Source organism: Agelaius phoeniceus, chromosome 13 (assembly GCF_051311805.1).
Source record: "Agelaius phoeniceus isolate bAgePho1 chromosome 13, bAgePho1.hap1, whole genome shotgun sequence".
Taxonomy (NCBI): Eukaryota; Metazoa; Chordata; class Aves; order Passeriformes; family Icteridae; genus Agelaius; species Agelaius phoeniceus.
The window spans coordinates 10242455-10261740 of NC_135277.1; the positions used below are offsets into that span (position 1 = coordinate 10242455).

A 19286-nucleotide genomic window follows, 5' to 3' on the forward strand; every position below is an offset into this window, starting at 1 on the left:
AGAAAAATAACCTGAAAATCACACTCAGAAATACAGCCATGTTGTAAAGTGGCAAGGGAGCTCAGATAAAGTGTCATACTGTCTATTTTTGGACATCATTAAGAGAACAACAATAAGCAACCTCCACCCAAGGGCAGTTGACCACAGAGGACTCCCCTTCCCACAGGGCCAGTTCCAAGAAGGGGCTCACTCCCTGGCCTCCAGCACTGCCCTGATGCCTACCAGAATCTGCTATCAGCCTTTGACCAGGAAAGGAGTGCCCTTCTCCAAAATCCTGCACATCTATACAGCTCTAAAGTCTTCTCTTGGTAACTTCCTTCAACCCAGTAACAAAGCAAGACATGTACTTTCTCTCTGACAGGCATGATTTCCCAGAAATGTTTATGGCTTAGCAAACCGACTGAAGACAGTAACAGAATTTGGCCATAGGTACAAACTGATGCAGAACACGTGTAGGCTGAAATTCAGAAGAAAATTTCAAGTACTCAGACCATGAGGAGCAGGAATAACCTCTCATTAAAATTAATAAAGGCAAGAATCTAATATACTTTTGTGTTAGAACACAGCTATGAAAGGAATTATAGAACAGCAGGGTCCCTGAGGTTTGTTTCTCCTTACATCCTTTAAGGAATGTGCAGAAAGGCATCTGAAACCTCCTACAACTGTACCTTAACAGAGTTACTGAAACAATGTAAAGAACTGTGCCGTGACAGAAGAGAAAGACAAAAGCAATACAATGCAAACTTCTGCCGTTCAAAATCTGAAGCCAGAGCACCGAACTACGCAGTTCAGGCTTCCAGCGTACTGAACACAGCTTCCTGCCTATCAGGGACCACCATACCTGCATTGTATGGCTTTGGCAGTTCTTAGCCTCTACCTCGCATGGCATTTACCCGCTGAACACAAAGGCACGGAGGGAGGGGAGCAGCCCCTCAGGCCACCCCCAGGGACGCGGGCCGCACCGGGCGGATCCCTGCGCCCCCCGAGTCCCGCAGCGCGGTCCCCCCGCTCCGCGGGCAGCGCGGGCGCGGCGAGGCGGCGGCGGCGGGACTCGAACCCGCGGCCAAACCGCGCGGGAGGCGCAGGCGCGGTGCCGGCGGGGTCCGCGGGAGCGCAGGGGACGCGACTCCCGCCAACTGCGGCCGCCGCCGCACGCGGGGCGGCCCCGGGAGCGCGTAAGGATTGCGAGGGCGGCGCGCTGCCCGCCCGCGGCGGAGCGCGGAGCGGAGGGATGTGACGCGCATGGCGGCGGCGGCGCTCCCCCTGCGCCGGCAGGGAGGCGGCCCCGCGCCGGGCGCCGCCTGCCCGGCCGCGGCGTGACCGGGGCCGCGCCGGCTGAGCGCTGCGCGGGGTGACCGGGGCTCGGGCGGTGACAGCGCCTCGCGGCGCGGTGCCCGGCGCGGAGGCGGCGCTGCGGGCCGGCGGTGCCGGGGCGCTCCGCGGCGGAGCCCCGCGCCCCTTTTCGTCCGACCTGCGCGGGGCCCGGCGGGGCGATGTAGGGGACATGCCCTGACGGGACGACGAGCGGTCGGGGCGCCGCTTGCGAGGGCACAGCTGCGCCAGCGGAGCCGCCCGCGGCGGGTCGGCCGCGCCCGGCGAGGCCCCCGAGCGCCGCCGCTATGGCTGGGGCCGGGCTCTGGGCGAGCATCAAGTCCCTGCTAGGGAAGAGCGAGGACCCTCTGTTCCTGAACGACTCCAGTGCCTTTGACTTCTCGGACGAGGTGGGGGATGAGGACTTCCCCAGGTTTAACAAGCTGCGCGTGGTGGTGGCGGACGACGGCTCGGAGGCGGCTCCGGAGACGCCGGTGAACGGGGCGTCCCCGGGGCTCCCGTCCGACGACGAGTCCCTGCTGGAGCGGGACATCGCCCTGCGCAGCGCCCGGGCCGGCCGGCCGGACCCCTGCAGCGGCTGCAGCAGCCGGCGGGAGCGCTCCAAGCAGAGGAAGGTGAAGAAGCGGCTGACGCTCGCTGCCCTCCTCTACCTCCTCTTCATGACGGGGGAGCTCATAGGTGAGTCGGGGGCCTGCTGTGCCGTCCCTCCGGCGCGGTGCCTCCCAGCTTGGTCTTGGCTTTGGCCTTGGCTTTGAACCATCAGTCCTTTAGAGAGACCAGAGAGATGAGCTGCACGTGCAGAGAGTGAGAGGGAATAAAATCCGCCTGTGTTTTCCTTGAAAGAATTTGCTACTTTCCTTACCTGAATTTTTCATCAATTCCTCGAAATGGCATAAAATATACAAATTTTTCTTTGTCTAATGGATTTTATTTCTTCTTGTAAGTTTTTAAGTAACAAAGGAGAAGTGTCATGAACAATTTCAGTCTCAGTATTTTTTAATCAACGGCCATAAAATCTTGCTGTGCTTGCAGCAAGAGAAGAAGAGGAAAATACAGTTTTAAATGTGACATTTACCATAATAATGAAAGTAATACTCGGGGTTATTTGTCTTTATCCAGATACAGTAATATACACTATTACTTAGATCTAAAAAGACAAGTCCTGAGCTATCAACAGCAATCCAATAGAGACATCACTCCCTTGAGAACTTCTTGATGTCCTGCTGTGCTCTGGACTAGCATGTGCTCCATCCAGACATAAATCATATGAGCACAGTAATTTAAAGTGACTGTTACTTTAACGCTTCCTGCTACAACATATAAGAGTACCAAGTAGTTGCATTAAATTATTTGTGGTTTTTGTTAGTACTTGCAGAAGTAGTGGGGTTTTACCTGAAAATTAGTTCCCAATATAAGCACCTGATTGTTGGTCAGAAGAATGAACCTATTGCTCAAGTTCAGCTTTTATTGCTCCCTCCCAATGGCTGTGCTGTGCAGGATGAGGAGAACCTGTGCTTATACACCAACATTATACAACTATGCTTTATCAAATAGGCTATAGCAGCATAGACTTGAAATAAAATACGAGTGTCCTTGAGATGCATAGATTAGCTGTTAAATGTTATGCCTTTGGCACTGTCTAATCATTTTTACAAAGTTCAGTGTTTATCTGTTAATCTCTGTTCACTTACTGTGTCCTGTTGCTATCTGTATTTTGGATACAGCCATGCAGTGCAAGTGTCTATTGGGTGTGACTCAGCCTCCTGAAAATGCTTTCATGTTCTTACCCACTGTCCCCTGATTTGGAGTTGTGGGGAGCACTGCTAGTGCCAGTACCTTCATATGTACGTTGAGCCAGGTCTCTCCATAGCAATTAAATGCTTTTAAATTTCTTAAATTTCAACATTCAAGTCTGAATCAGAGCAAATCAGATTAATTGCTCGCCATAATTCAAACACACACAAAAAATCAAATTATAAAAACTTTCTGGAAGTGAAGAACAGCAGCATGGGATCTACATCCTCCTCCTGACTTCTGCAAATTGAGTCAATTGAGTACTTGTGTGAAGTGAGCTCATGCTCTTAGATGCTTTTGCTAGGACAACTGTGAATCGTGTTCTTAAGACAAACTTGTGTAAGATGGATAGGGAACAAAATAGTTGCTAGAGGATAACTATTGCAGTTTGTCCCACAGATGTAGGGGGGAAAAAACCCCTACAAGAAATGTTCAATTTTTCAGAGAGACACCAGAGTATTGACTGTGTCTGCACCAGTTTTATTTGGGGCCTTATTTCAGGAATGTGGGTTAATGGAAAAAAGTGGCTTTGCCTTTCAGCATGTCTCAGTGTGTGGCTGGTCATTAATAACAGGCCACAATACATCAGCTTATTATGGCTAAGGCACTGTGTGTCCAAACCTTTGGGGATTTGGCTGAATGCCTCCATTTGCCCCCTGGCTCCATGTTTTTTCTGTGGCTGAGATTTTGGTTCAGCATGAACTCAGGTAAATTTGATAAGCAATAGTGTTGTATTTTAGGCTTAGACATCCTTTAACAGGAGAGTGATGTTAGTTGATTGTATCAGAGTTCTGATGTACACTGAATTTAGTTCATCTGAAGGGCCTCTTACTGAATGATGTCCGAGCTGTTGGCAGGTTGATGCTCAGGTCACTGGGAGTGTTTCTGTTTGGGGCTTTGGATCCAATTCATGCTGTTGGAGACCTCTCCATAGCTAGTGCAGGGAGAGCTCTAGAAATAACAGATGCTGAGAGTAAAAATACTCTGATCACTGTCACATCATCTTTGTTCTTCCTGCACAGTCAGGGCTTGATCAGGCTGGATTTGTCTGTACAGAGTATTGGTGCTGTACTGTGGACTCGTCCTCCTCAGCTCTGGGTGTGCTGTTCCCAGCCATATTTCGTTCTTTGGACACAGAATCAGAGCACTGAGGGTCAGACCCATCAAATATTCAGGCATCCATCTTCCACAGAGAATAAATAATGGGTTTGGATAGCTCTGTAATTCTGTGGATCTTGATCTGAATGACTTGTCACAGGGCAAATAATAATCAGCAGAAGAGTAATGAGAGATACAGCCCCCAAGTCCTGGGTCAGTGTCCCACCTGTTTCATTTATTTCACTCCAGCCCTGTACTGTGTTGTCTTTGGTTGGTTTGAAATTTCCAAACTTTATGAATTGATCTTAAGCTCAGGTATTTGGGAAACTGATCGTGTAGGGTACTTTACCTGGCTTCCTTCTATGATCTTTGACAGATTTGAGTTTCTAAAAGAAAGGCACAAGATTCTATCAGACAATTAATTTTTTCAGTAAAAATCTTTCTGGTGTCTGTTACCAATGTCAAGATGAAGGAAATCTTGTTTCAGCAGCTTTTTTTGTGAGATCTTGATTGGCATACTTTTTCCAAACTCATTACTTCAGCCTATCTCAGTGTTTGTTGGTTCATTTGATGACCAGTTAGATAACAATTTACACTTTGGGGAAACCATTGTGCATCAAGAAATGAAAAACATACTGCAAGTCCTAATTATCTTTCCTCACAGGGTTTTGATGTTTTCAGCTATGTTTAGAGATTTCTAATTGATCATCCATGAGGAGAACTGCTGTCCTTCATGGGTCACTGGAAACAGTGGTGAGCCATCAAGCTATTTGTAAAGGTTACAGATGTCTTTTTTTCCAAGTTGCCAATTGTATCTAAACAGCCCCTAGGCAGTACCTTTAACCACGTGATGAACCAATACCTTTAGAAACAGAGAACCTTTGATTTCAGGATTTCCTAAATGGCAATTATGTTTTCTTAATCCACATGCTGCATTATGTTTAGCTTCAGTATCTGAATTCCTTCCTTATACTTTTATTTTGAAAATCTTTAGAAGTCAGAGGCTAGCTGAAGTGGAATTGACTCTTCTTGGATGAAGTGATTCTCAAAATAATACATATGAATCAACATATATACTCTAAATAATGATATATGTAAAGTGCTGAACTAAATGTCCTCACATATAAATGATTGTTTCTTCTCTGTTGACTATAAAAGAGGTTGAGTTGCACTTTCTAAATATTTTTTTTAAATTATGGGAGAACACAATTCAGAAAGGAAAGGCATAACTCATTTTATTCAAAAAGTCGCTGAATTGCTAAATCTTAAAAAGTCATTGTTTTTGAGCTGTGATGGCCTTTTGGAGAATTTCAGCCTCAGAAGAATTTGACATAGAAAGTTCTGAACAATTGAAGAAAGGGGCTGGAGGAAAGGAGCTGTTTGAAATGTAGTGCATTTGGTAGGTGGCCACAAGAGTACTGCAGGACAGCTGTGCTCTGCGTTTGGCTGGGCAGGAGAGAGTACCTCTCTCTGCAGGTGTGTACATAAGAACACCCTCAGCCACACACATACAAAGGCTTTATGACCAGTCTTAAAAACTGTCAGCCAGTTGTGAATTCCCCTTTGCTATTTCCTCTGGTCAGCCTCTTCACTAAGACAATTTTAATTGTATATGAAGATTTCTTTATTTGAAATGTTAGTTGGAGCCTGAAGCCTGCCAAATGGCACACCAGCTGCACACTTTGCTCAGTACAATTTACAGGCTGCATGACAATCTCAAGGTAAAAAGAGAAACCAAATATTAGCTGAGCTGACACTGAAGATTTGATCTTTTCTGAGATAATGGGCTTACCTTCAAGCATATGGGAGACAACACAGCCTGTCCTTGATTCCCCTCTGTATAAGGGATACTTAGGTGAGAGGTGCATTGTTTAAATCTCTCACTCATCCAGTAGCAGCTCTAGCAAGTGAATTGGAACAAAGATATTAACCTTTGATCTCAGGTTATTTGTCTCAATGCAACTCATTATTACAAGAAAAAATTATGGTAATCAATAACAAAGAAAAATGCTGTACAAGTGAAAGTCATTGTCTGCAATAGGTATTGCAAGAACTTACACACTTCTGCCAGGATGGGGAATAATTAACGTTAAATGATAAAGTAATGAAAATAAAAAGGTGACAGGGTAAATTTCATGGTCATTGAATCTATGGAGTTCTGTTCCTGTTCTGTTATGTCAGAGTGTTTAACAGATGTAGTTTAACAAAAGAATCAGTTGATTAAACACGTGCAGTAATATGTAGAGAAAAGATACAAAACTGTTTTGGACCTGATCTTGCAAACATTATGATGCAAGTAGTCTCTGTTAGAATAACAGGAGTGAATCCTTTTTATGTTACTCTTAATAGAAAGCACACTTGACTGCACTTTTAACTATGGTAGCTTGAAATTACAGCATGGCATTTTGCTTGTAATGGCAAACACCCCTCCATGTTTAGTGGGTATAAGAAGGGCTCTTATATACTATTCTGAAAATAAATAACTATAAGCTGTGCAAGAGGATATTATGTAAAATAATTAAAAATGTCATATGTCCTGACTTTTCCTATTATGTTTTCAGGTGGCTATGTTGCTAACAGCCTAGCAATTATGACAGATGCACTTCACATGCTCACTGACCTTAGTGGTATTATTTTGACCCTCCTCGCTCTCTGGCTGTCTGCAAAATCTCCAACAAAGAGGTTCACTTTTGGATTTCATCGCTTAGGTATGTAGCTATCAGATTCTGCTGGTAAAGAGTATTTTAAGCAAAACTGTAAAAACCACCTAATTCTAGAAGAACAGGTAGCTAGAAAGAAAGTAGTAACAAACCTAAGAGATGCTTTAACTAATTCTCAATGTCCTGTCACTGGCCATTTGGGATACACTGCTTAGGTTGTATTGCTACAAGTGAATAGATTAAAAGAAACCAAAAAACCAAACTTGGCCAAAAGTTTGACGGCAGAATTTCATTCAGTGGGAGCAGGGCAACTCCCTCCACTTCTGTGGAACTGGCACTTAGCAGATTGAGTTAAATTCTGAATGCTTGATTCATCTTCCTTCTTGAAGAGGAAGGCTGGGGAATTGAATTCACGGTGACATTGTTGGTGCAGGAGCTGTGCATGTCAGCCCGTGGTTGTTCACAACAGATTATTCACAGTGCCCAGGAGTTAAAAAATCTTGTTGACTTCAGCAGATTTGTGATACTGGAAAAAGGTCCTATTCAATGTGAAAAATTACATTTTAATCCACAACTAAGAAGTTATGTAGAACATATTATTAGAGAGCTCTGCCCTGCCAAAGCTCATATAAATCAGTATTCCTCTTGCATTCCCCAAACCACAGAAAGCTGGGGTCAAAATGCCCCATGGTTTGCAAAATACAGCAAGTTACTTAACCTCTGTCCAGTTTAGGTGTCTCTAAAAAGAAGTATAAACAGAATTATGGACTAACCCTTGGAAGAATATTTTCAGGGTTTATTACTTCACGTTTGGAAATGTAATGATGATAAAGGGTGTTTTCATGTGGCTACTAACCGGATATAATATACAGCTGCAGGTCTGTAGACATTTTAGCAAAAACTTCAAAGTATCTTTTTCATGAAATAGGTAATTTCTAGTGTCCCAGTTTTCTACCTGTTTTCTATAACACTCTATAGCATACATTTTTCAAGGAATTTCATTCTTGTGTAGTCACTATTTGCAATTCTTATTTTGGCTGCTAGAACAGCAGTAGAATTCAACAACTCCATCACTCCTTGTCATTTGTCATCAGTTAGTCACTAGTGCATGAATGCATAACTCTGTACACTAGCTAAGCTCTTTGGGGCTCTGGCAAGAGAGCATTAGCAATGCCAGCATTTCCCATTACAAACTTTTCTTTCATGAAGTTTTAATTTTGTGATAGGAGCTCCTCTGATGCTGAAACCTGACCTTGCAGGTATGCCCCTGGCATTTGCTCATACTCTCCAGAAGGATGTTAGCATTTATACATACTTTAACCCTATTTCAAAATAATTTGGGTAGTTACATGTCTTTGCAACTTTTCTAAAATCAAATAGCACAAACCTTGAACACACCTAGCTTAAAACAGGGGTTTATCTTAAAAAAAATAAAAGGACCTTACTTAACCATTTAAATATTACTCAGTTCTGTAAATTTTCGCTGACTTTTCAATCAGTGTGAAAGAAGAAATCCCTGAGGATTCCTGCCATCTAATTTTCTGTATATTTTTTCTTTCCAGTTTACTCCCAGGATATATACTAGTCAAATACTAGCCTGACTGACCCAGTGGTGGTCCATGGGGCAGATGTGGCCCATAAAATTAATCTGTACTGCCCTTCTCTCTAGGAGCAGCTCCAGGGAGCAGCCTCCCAGTTCTGCAACAATTGCTCCTCCTTTTCTGCTCACAGTGCCAGCAGGTGGTCAAGGACTAGAACAGGTTGTGGAGTGGAAATACATGAAACCCACCTGGAAGCAGCCCTGAGCAAGCCACTGTGGCTGACCCTCCTTTGAGCAGGACTGCACAGGTTCCAGGGGTTCCTTTTTACTTCAGCCATCCTGGATGAGCAGCAGGAGAGCCCGGGGCTGGGGAGAAGTTTCTGTGCTGCAGGAAGGAAGAGGAAGTGAGTCAAGGCTTTGCCAGGGACCCCCAAAGTACAGAAGATGGGATGGTTCAAAATTACTATATATACTATAGTCTTTTTAAAAATCACATTTGTGAAATTTATTTGCCTGATTTTAGGCACCCAGTCTGAATGCTGTGGCCTGAGGGCCCAGTTTCACACATCAGTGAGTGCTGGCAATGGAACAAAGCAGTTTCTAGGGTATATCCTTGTTGTAACTCATTTTTTCAAGTAACCTATATGTAAGAAGCTTGTCAGCAAATAATATCAGTTCAACAATAGTTTAAACTTCACAAGAGAAATGTTAAAATATGTCAGGATGTTAAAAGTAGGGTACAGATTGGGTATCTGTCACAGAAGAATATGTGGATTATTTGTTTAAAGCTGGGAATATGTGCAAGAACTGTGTAATCACTGACCTGCTCTGCATTAAGTTTTAAGATAATCCATACATTCAGTAGGCATGAAAATGTTCTAATGTACAATGTTTCTGGTACTTGTTATCATTTTTGTTTGCAGAATGATGAATTTTCAGTTATTCCCATAACTATCACTTTGTAAAAGCAACAGACCTGTTAGTTGTCTAGTCAAATTCCAGAAGGAAGTTAGCACTAATTTTCATTTATTTGAATTCTCTTTGAATACATAATATATAAGTTCCATCTTCAGTTTTATTCCCTTTTCAGTTATGAAAAGGAAGCTGACAGATTCAGGAATAGGTTAGAAAAGTGAAGACAAAATAATGGAAACTGCAGTCATGTTAAAGAAGAATTAAATTCTTGAAGCCAAAAATAGTTCAGTTTCCCCATACCTCCTTTTCAGCAAGACACTGAGCAGATTTAAGCACAGATATGGAACCTGGCACTCGTCCATTGCTGCAGAGACAATGTTAGTAATGACAGAATCAGCCCGTCCACTGAGACTGTGCACAGTTCATTTCACAAGAAGGGAGAGATCTCAGCACAAATATACAATGCTGACATGACAGTGACTCTGGAAGAAACTGCAAGGAAAACACTGGTTTCCATTGCAGAAAATATGGGTTTACATTGTAAAAGGACACTATATTATTTCTCTGGTAAATGCTAATGTGCTATGGCTTCACAAGTTTTTCAAAAAGCATTCTGGAAAACCTTCTAAGCAATGTATTGTGTATTTTTAGGACTGTTGCCCTGAATAATCTGCCAGCTTCGTAAAGATAATTTCCATTTCTGTGGATATTTCCAGGATTTTCAAGTTGCTCTGAAATCATCTCAGATTATGACAGTTGACTTTCAGAGCCTTGTTACTGCCTGGTAATGCTGTTCCTCATCCAGGCATTGACACACTACCCAGCAGCTGAATGTGTTGGTGTGAGTTTCTTCTCCCATAATGATATTAATAATGCAGTGCACAGATCAACTGATTTTGGTGACATTAAAATGCTGATATAGCTGTAATACTCAATAAATAAAATTAAAACGCTTCTGTGTTAGAGAAGACATCTGCAGTAACCCAAGTTGTACTTCAGGCTGACAGATTGAAAGCAGAGGAAGAAGAGAGGCAATTCTCAGATGAGTATTCTTAGAACTATGGTACAGCCAAGGGCAGAATTTTGCCCTAACTGGAGAATAAATCAGGGCAACATGTGTGGAACTAGGGGGAAGAACAACCATTACAATTCCAAGTAAATTAATTCCACCTCTGATCTTTGAGTTCACAGAGGAAGGCTGAGATCCCAGTGATCCATCTGGCAAGTGACAGTAATGAGCATTATGCATAATGATTACAGATTACTCAGGCATGGCTGCAGATTTATATGCAATACAATGGAGCAAGCATTAAGGTTTTCCCAGGGCTTTTTGTAATACCCTGTATTAACTTGATTATAACTGAGACAGTCTTTAACTGGGCTAATGTTTTCTCTGCCAGCTGTGTTGCCTTTTTTTTTAAGTTTCAGCTGCTGCAGGCGATTGAAGTTTTCAGAGTATGAAGCTAGAGGGTAAAAGTACATTTATGATAAAAGCAATCTCTAGTGGCCCATTTGGAAATACCTATTTTCTTTATAGTAGGACCTTAAAACTGTAGTGTGGACTCATCCTTCTCAGGTTTGTGTGCTATCACCAGCACAATTTCATGACTTGGGTACTGAGGCAGCACAAAAGTCCCAACCTATAAAATATTTAGCACTGTTTACTCCCATCTGAACAGCAGGAACCTCGTAGAGAACTGTAACCACTCTCCACAGATATAAATGGCAGCAGAAAGCATAGGACAATGAAATACTAATTTTTACTAGTTTTCTAATTTTTATCTTTATTTAGATATATGTTTCCTTTTGAAAGTCCCTGCTGATCAGATAAAATTCCTATGCCAAAATAATGGTCATAATGCTTTTGCTTTTGGTGAAATAATAATATTTGGTAAATATTAGATAATATTAGAACAGCATATCACAGCAATACAGAAACTTACATTAAGCAAGCCTTTGTAGCTGAAATCTGCCTCAGGTAACATTTATGAACACATATGTCAAGGAGCTTAAGAGTATAATGTGTGACAAGTTTGTACTGTTTGATTTCTTTAACATTTTGTAATTTCTTCTCCATCCTAAATAAAAAAGAATATATAAAAATAATAAATAAACCCAGTTAAATACTCTGGACACTTAAAATCAAGGTTTCCCTTATTTGTGGGTAGGCTGGTAATGTTTGAGATCACCTCTCCTCCTCATCCCTGGACAAGGCCTTTGCCTGTGAATTCTCAGGCAAATGTTCTGGGTATCTGAAGAAGTCAGGATCATCACCTGTGCAGAAGTTTTCAGAGCAAACATAATTTGAGGTATATACTAATGACAGGGACATGTGAAGGAGTTTATTAGAACAAACTCAGTTGGTTAATCCTATTTTACAGGTTTTATTTATCACACAACTTGTTTGTTTATATTGTTATGATATGGATAAAATAGTTAAAACGAGGCCCTGTCCACATTCTAATTTGGAAATAGAAGCGGATCTGAGACACATTTTTATAATGTTCTTTCCTTTTTGTTTGCAGAAGTACTGTCAGCCATCATTAGTGTATTGCTGGTCTATATCCTTATGGCATTCCTGTTGTATGAGGCTGTTCAGAGAACTATCCATATGGACTATGAAATAAATGGTGATATCATGCTCATCACAGCAGCCGTCGGTGTTGCAGTTAACTTAATGTAAGATCTCTCTCTCCATTAACCCTCATAAATGTATTTCTCAATAAGCTGCTAATTCATTCAAGGTCTGTAACTTTGTCATGGGATGTAGTTTTGCTGGACATCTTAATTTTCCCAAATAAGACAAGAAATTACACCGAGTATTATTTTTCAATTATTTGGTTTAAAATGAAAAAACCCTAACAAATCCTCCCCACCGAACAAACCCTAAAGCCTGTTCCTTGAAGCATTTCTCTTCTTTCACTTTCAGAATGGGGTTTTTGCTGAATCAGTCTGGCCACCTTCACTCCCACTCCCATTCCCACGCTCACTCTCACGTACCTCAGCCGAGCTCTCCGAGCGCAGCCCAGGGCAGCAGCCACGGGCACAGCAGCCACGGGCACAGCAGCCATGGGCACAGCAGCCACGGGCACAGCAGCCTGGCAGTGAGAGCAGCGTTTGTGCACGCCCTGGGGGACCTGGTACAGAGCATTGGGGTGCTCGTAGCTGCCTACATCATCCGCTTTAAGGTAAGGAAAGGCCTCTCCTGGAGGCATGGGGAATCTTGGCAGTTCAGCTCTGGTGATTAAAGTCAAAAGGGGCCTGTTTTTATAAGTTATTAAATATAGCTTTTTAATGATATCTTAGGATAAGCTTCTTACATCATGCAAAATCAGCAAAACTCTCTCTACTATATATATTGACTTGGAACTAGAAGTAACTGTGTCTTCTGAGTCACATTTTTGTAAGTGATCATGTTTTCATACATCCTTTGACATTGTGAAATTTCCCTTTTGCAGCCAGAATACAAGATTGCTGATCCTATATGTACATATGTATTTTCCATACTGGTGGTTTTTACAACAGTTCGAATTCTGTGTGACACGGGAGTTATTATTCTAGAAGGTAAGATCTCTGCCTGTTCTGCAGTACTTTACATGGAAAATACCAGTTTTTTTGACATCATGATCCCCATCTCTGTGTGGATTGTACCTGGAGACCTGCCTGTCTTGGTGCTGCTTTAGTCTGGTGGTTCTTTATGGCTCCTCTAAATTGTAGCAATTCTTAGGTGTATTTGACTGTGACCAGAACAACACAAGTCCTGTATCTGCACACTCTTTACCATCAGGAGATGCAGATGTGAAATGTACAGAACTTTCTTGTGTGTCTGCAGTGACTCTCAGCTGAATCAAGTGAACATTTGCCCAGACTCAGTTCTACACTCTCACTTTTATCACTTGTACAGTCAAAGTGAACGTGAATACAGGTAAAAGGAGGCACCAGGCACAGGCAAATGGCTGGACACATGGTTCATGCCAGTCCTGTCTTCCCTTTTCCCACAAGTGCCTTTGTATTTTTTGTGTGTATCTGCTGTTCCCATAGGGGAAGCTGCAAGTTGAGAGTGATGTAAAATGCAGAAAAAAAAAGAGAAGAAAAAGCTGAACATGGGCTGAAGGATCTTATCTTGTGTGACATAGAGGGAAACATGTCAGCAACATCCTTTGCTTTATCACAGCTTACATGGCAACTATTACTGCTTGATCTAGTACTATTACTTTATAAAATGAAGATGTTAGGGCTGGGAGAAAAATCCTAGGTTTTAACTGCACACTCCTAACTGTCTCATGTGAATTACCATCGACTTTACTTTTATTATGTAACAAGTTTAAATCAGAAACCTCAGAATCTTCAGTTAAGTGCTTTTGCTGTCACATAAGATTAAAAAAAATCTAACAAAGTAGAAGTTCACTGAGAAGGCAAAAATGATGAAATTTGCAAAATCCTCAATTAGCTCCAAGGCAACAGATTTAGCTGAAGAAAACTGATAAGACAAATTAATGAAGTATCAGATTCCAGATATTTTGTGTTGTAGCTGTTTGCATAGGCATCCCAGTTGTCATAAAAATCTCCATATTAATTAAGTCATTGCAAATGATGGTATGTGGGCTTTATACATGCTAGGAAACTTTTCCAACTCAAATTCAGAATCACCAGAGAACGGACTTGCATTTATACTGGAAACTGCTGCTGCAACATCAAGGCCCTTGAAGTTGTATCAACTTTTGGTATTAACTTCCGTTCCTCATTATACTAAGAATGCTAAATTAAAAAATTAAATAGCTGTCCAACACAAGCAATGAGATTCTAGCTTTTAATATAGATTTATAAGGCAGAATGGAAGCCCATCCCAAGTATGATGTAGATATGAGAATTTAAGTCCATTTTTCCTGGGAAAAAGAAGGCTGTACTAATACCAGACAGTTAGCTAGTTATTTAACAGCTAAATCATTTTTGATTGTCTCCACTAGAAGGAAAATTTTGTTTCATGTGAGACAGTCCTAGACACTGGACTTTCAAAAGAGACAGTACTGGAAATGACGTAATTTAAGAGACAGTAAGGCATCAGGTTCAGAGAAGTCATGCAAAAAGTCTGAAGAAATCTGAGAAGCAAATTGCTGAACTCCTCATAGTATACATAAAGAAACTCCATAAAACTAGAAGATAAGCAATAAAAGCTACTGTAGCATCAAAACTACTCAGAAAGAGTTTATTCAGTACTTGCATTAGTTTTTGACCCAAGTTGATGATCTAAAATTTTGATTTTGCCCTTTGTACAGAAAAAGGATGGTGGTGGTAAGTTAGAGATGTGCTGCTGAAAATACCAAAAGGACTTGATCTCTGATTTGCAGAGAGGACACTCTGTAAAACACAGTCCTCTGTGTTGACCACTGCACATGGACTACTGTAGCCTGTGAACATGATCTCAGGTACCTCAAAAGCAGTTTCAGGAGACAGGCCCTAGTTTGTTTGGTGTTTTTTTAACAGATTTTGACCCTAAAGTCCAACCTAAGCAGTTACTAAGGATTAGAAGCTGCAGTGGAGTTGTCAACAAAAGTACCTCATTGCAAAGGATCTAATGCTGCTGTTGCCAGAGTGTGGATTCTGGACAGGACAGATTCCACTGAGACAGCTCTGCAATTCCTGTACAACTTCTGTATCCATACCAGACTGAACTGGCCCATTTCCATCTTATTTTCTGTTGATAACATAGAAGTTACTAATCACCTCCAACAGCACAAATTCTAATTCCTCTGACATTGAGATCTGTTGTGACATTTTAAAGGCTACTGAGACTCTCCAGAAGACAGAATTAATTTTATCTTGCGTTTGGTATCACAGGAGTTCCAAGGCACTTAAATGTGGACCGCATCAAGGAAGACTTGATGAAAATTGAGGATGTTTATTCTATAGAAGATTTAAATGTTTGGTCTCTCACTGCAGGAAAAACAACTGCCATAGTCCACTTGCAACTAGGTAAGCTGCTGGATAGCATAATTCTAAATTAAATCCAAGTTTAGGAAAACCCCACCACTTCCTCTTCATATTGTTATTTAAATTGAACCAAGAAATATCATTCTGGGGAAGGAAAATCTACTAACTCTGGTTTTGTACAGCAAGGAATAGAACAGCTTGGCCAAGAAAGAGATGGTGTAAATGAGAACTGTGCAAATAAAATATGTTCATACTAAAATGTCCAATGAAGATTCTTTGGGTATGGAAAAAAACCAACACAAAATTTCTCCTCAGAAATTTTCTTACATGTTTAAGGAAAAAAAGGGTGCAATCTAACATATGAAACATCTAACAGTCTAACATATGAAAAAATAAATGTTTTGCCAAAACCTGTGCTGATTCAGACATCTAACTATTCTATGAATATCAGTTCTTAGTAGGAAAGCTCAGGTTTTTGGGGGGATAGTATCAAATACACACCGAGTTCTATCAAGAGAGGTGTAAATTGATGAAGAGAGGGCACACAGTGACCACAAGAACAATATGAAATTAATAAAGTGTGAGCAAAAATTATTCTCATCGGTGGCACTGTGGTAAGTTTGAGAACATTTGCATTGCTCAGGTTTCTCAAGGAGTGAATTTATTAATTCTTTTCTTAATTTTGCAGTTCCTGGTAGTTCATCTAAATGGGAGGACGTTCAGTCCAAGGCCCGGCAACTGCTGCTGAACACGTTTGGAATGTACAAGTGCTCTGTCCAGCTTCAGAGCTACAAACAGGAAATGAGCAAAACCTGTGCGAATTGTCAGAGTTCCAGTGCCTAATTTCATGTTTTGGGAACTGCTGCCTTATTCTTTACCTTGTGTAGTCAAAGACTGAGAGCAATAAATGCAAAATGAAAATTATCCAATAGTAACCATTAATATGTGGATTTGTACCATGGGACATGCAGCAGGGAGAACTGGTGCTGCAAAAAGTGCAGTGGTTGCCCTACAGAACATTTATTTCACTCTCTCTGTTGTACTGGTTTATTCAATTTATTATGGTTTTGAGACAAAGCTGGTTTTGGATTATTGTTTACAAACTGGAACGTGGCTCTGCAGATACCTCACAAATTACAGTCCAATATTGCCCTTTAAACATTATGTACCACAAAGTACCTGCACTCCAAGAGGAGCATCAGGCATTCAGTATTTCAGTCAAAAGTCTCTAAAGCTGATCATACCAGGGTTGCACAATATATCATGATCCCCAAATTCATTCTTCAGTATTTTTGCAATAGTAATTTTCAGACAGTATCTCAGACTATGAACACATACATTAAGTTGAATTCTCATGGAAACTGTCTCTTTGGAGACACTGCAACATACAGAATTTACTGTACCCAGACCAGAAAGTTAGCTTTAATCTGGGCATTCAGAGATCCAGACAGGAAGATCTTTGCCCAGACTTCTGGTATTTATCTAGAGACCCAACACTGGACCCAAAGTGTTTTAAGTGATCAGTTATCTTTAATGTGTTTTAGAATAGGATTTATACATTAGAAACAGGTTATTTATTTTATAAAGTTTTGACTTGTAAGAGGAATTTATTATTAATAATCTTGAATGTCTAAACCATCATTTGATTCACATTAAAAGGCCATTAGCATGCATTCTAATTGTAATTAATAAATGTCCTGTAATTGATAATTTTTTCCATGATTGTTTTGTTTTAAAACACAAGTCAAATGATAGAAGTGATATTTGACTTGGAAATACTCTCAAATGCAATCTACAGATATGTGCATCTAACAGGAAAGTGGGGAGCAGAAGTTTTAGACATGAACAATTCCATCCATCACAATCTCTGACCTTTCATCTTTGCTTTAAGCACAGCGTGGCAGCATCCTGACAGGAATGCCACTGTGATAGCAGTTCCCACTACTTAGCTTATGGATAAAGCAAAATCCAAGCAAGCTCTGTAACCTGAAGGTGTTGGACAACAATATCATAACAACCTACAGTGGCAGAAAGGCCCTTTTGTATTTACAGAGAGGAGGCAACCTGAAAGACTGTGTATTCATCGGGACAGCTCAGAGTCCACAAAGTGGAACTGTTTGGCCTCATTGTGGAGCCCCTGTATTGTGAATGTACCCAAGATAATAAATCTTTACACTAAGCTATCATTCACCTACAAGCCCAGATTTAACCTGCTTCTGACGTCAATGGCATTCAAGAAGCCAAGGGCAGCAAGAACACGATGTACAAAGTTCAGAAGATGGCAAGAACTTGGCTTTAATATTTTTTGTTTATTCTGTACTTTCACCTTATGCAGAACTTCCACTGACATGAAAAGTAGTTCTCTGTGTGGATCAGAAAGGAAAGCTTTTGCCCAGTTATGGTTATTGTGATATTCAGCTGTGAATACTTCAGCTATTTTCTGTTTTGAAACTCACTAAGGTTTCACATTTTCATAAGGCTGATTTGGTGGTAACAATTTTGGCTTCTTTTCCTCCCTTTTTGGATCGTATCTGTTTGGGCAAGAAACAGGAACACTGGTGTACAGCATGGGAGTGTGTGCTGCTGAAAAGCAGCACTGTGCTTGGGAAGGTAATGCTGCAATACAAACACTATCATCAATTAAGCCATATCACACTTCATAAAAAATGTGCATCCCATCCTTTCAAACTTACTGGCAAAAACCACAAACAACAGGTATTTTGCACATACTAATGCTCAAATGGGTTTTAATTAAATTGGGGTTTACAGTTGATGTAATTAGATGTTGAAGTACAGTAGACATGTATTGTATTTGCAGTTTTTTAATAATTTACTATACATTTGTTTAATTGAAGAAAAAAGGTGTGTTGTTTTATTGTGGGTTTTATTAAATCGATTATTAAACTTCACATTGTCTTATAAAATATTTATTTGTGTTTCTCTCTCTCATCATCTTTGAATTCTTACAGCAATCTGATTCTTAGGGCAGCTGTATTTTTAAATGTCTGAACACTCAGCCTTAACTCAGTTTGCAGATGCTATACATAGAATTAATTAAGTCTGTCTTTAGTCAGAACAATTTAAGACTTGTGATTTCACATGCAATAATTGCACTTCAGAAAGTATAAGCTGACAAAGTATGGTGAAGTATCATCATAAAGCAACTGGCAAAACATTCCTGAAACCCTGCATTCACTCTTGAGGGGCCCTTGTTACCAAGGTCTGTAGACTGGAAGTTCAGAGAAAAGGCAACAGAAGATGGAATGAGAATAAAGAATAAAAGAATCAGTAAATTTTTATAGCTACTCCAAGATTGTTTTCAGTATCAGCTTAGAGAAAATGGGCATTATTATAAATAAGGTCTGATGTTTTTCCAGGCCAGATTATTTAATGTGGCTAAGATAGTTTACACACTCTTACACTATTCTTTTCCTTCTAACAAGTCCTCTGCCTGAAATGAAAATGCATATACTTGACAGAACTTCTTTCTAAACAAAAAACTTCCAAGATCCAAGCAGGTTTCCACAACCAGTATCCCTGGTTTCCAGAGCTGTGCTGGAATTCTCTTGCTGACTGAACAGATGAAATCCCAAGAAAATTCTGCCACTTCTGAAAGTCCACACTGGGAGAAGGTTTTTCCTTTTTAAATTGGTGATTGTCACCCATCCTTTTCTGAAGCACAGATACAGTTTTGATGACAACCTACTCATATGAGTCAAGAAAACATTTTCATATGAGTAGACTGCAAACCCTCACATCCTACTCTTCCCTTCTGAAGTGTTCTTGTCCTAAGAAGAAAATTATCAGAAACATATTTTGTTTCTGAATGTTTTCCTTGCTTAATTATGTGGTTTGGTTTTTATTTTTAATTGTGTTGACATTTTGTCTTTTCAATACCAGCAGCATTTCTTTCTTCACCAGCAGAATTACCATTTAAAATGTCATACTTGAATCTGGTCTTCAATTATCTCACTACTGTACATATCTGCTATTTCTTGCAGAATCACTCCCAAGTG

At 40.7% G+C, this 19286-nt stretch overlaps 2 protein-coding genes across 7 annotated transcripts in view; one reads left to right on the plus strand and one right to left on the minus strand.

Annotated features, from left to right (window-relative positions):
• Nucleotides 1-1011: 1011 nt before the first annotated feature.
• On the plus strand, nt 1012-18196 carry SLC30A4 (solute carrier family 30 member 4). Its single transcript, XM_054642493.2, has 7 exons — nt 1012-2010; nt 6786-6932; nt 11865-12018; nt 12269-12527; nt 12798-12903; nt 15178-15312; nt 15959-18196. Exons 1-7 carry the CDS (start codon nt 1620-1622, stop codon nt 16111-16113), a joined length of 1347 nt encoding a protein of 448 aa, XP_054498468.2. The 5' UTR covers nt 1012-1619; the 3' UTR covers nt 16114-18196.
• Nucleotides 1940-19286, minus strand: part of AFG2B (AAA ATPase AFG2B) — a 36892-nt gene continuing 19545 nt past the window's right edge. Inside the window, exons 13-15 of one of the 6 annotated variants that reach the window (XM_077185651.1) lie at nt 9640-11417; nt 8674-8809; nt 7159-7423 (exon numbers count right to left, since the gene is read on the minus strand). The gene's annotated coding sequence lies outside the window, so the exon portion shown is untranslated. Of the gene's footprint in view, nt 2098-2310; nt 6125-7158; nt 7424-8673; nt 8810-9639; nt 11418-11451; nt 11614-18137; nt 18500-19286 lie in introns of those variants that run through there. The other 5 variants (XM_077185650.1, XM_077185649.1, XM_077185648.1 and 2 more) reach the window with 5 other exon arrangements.

What these genes read in the sequence shown, in the direction of transcription:
- SLC30A4 (XM_054642493.2), top strand. Translation starts at nt 1,620, where the DNA reads ATGGCTGGGGCCGGGCTCTGGGCGAGCATCAAGTCCCTGCTAGGGAAG. An exon ending in CATGACGGGGGAGCTCATAG is followed by an intron (nt 2,011 to 6,785) that starts GTGAGTCGGGGG and finishes TTATGTTTTCAG; the next exon opens with GTGGCTATGTTGCTAACAGC. An exon ending in GGTGTTGCAGTTAACTTAAT is followed by an intron (nt 12,019 to 12,268) that starts GTAAGATCTCTC and finishes TTTCACTTTCAG; the next exon opens with AATGGGGTTTTTGCTGAATC.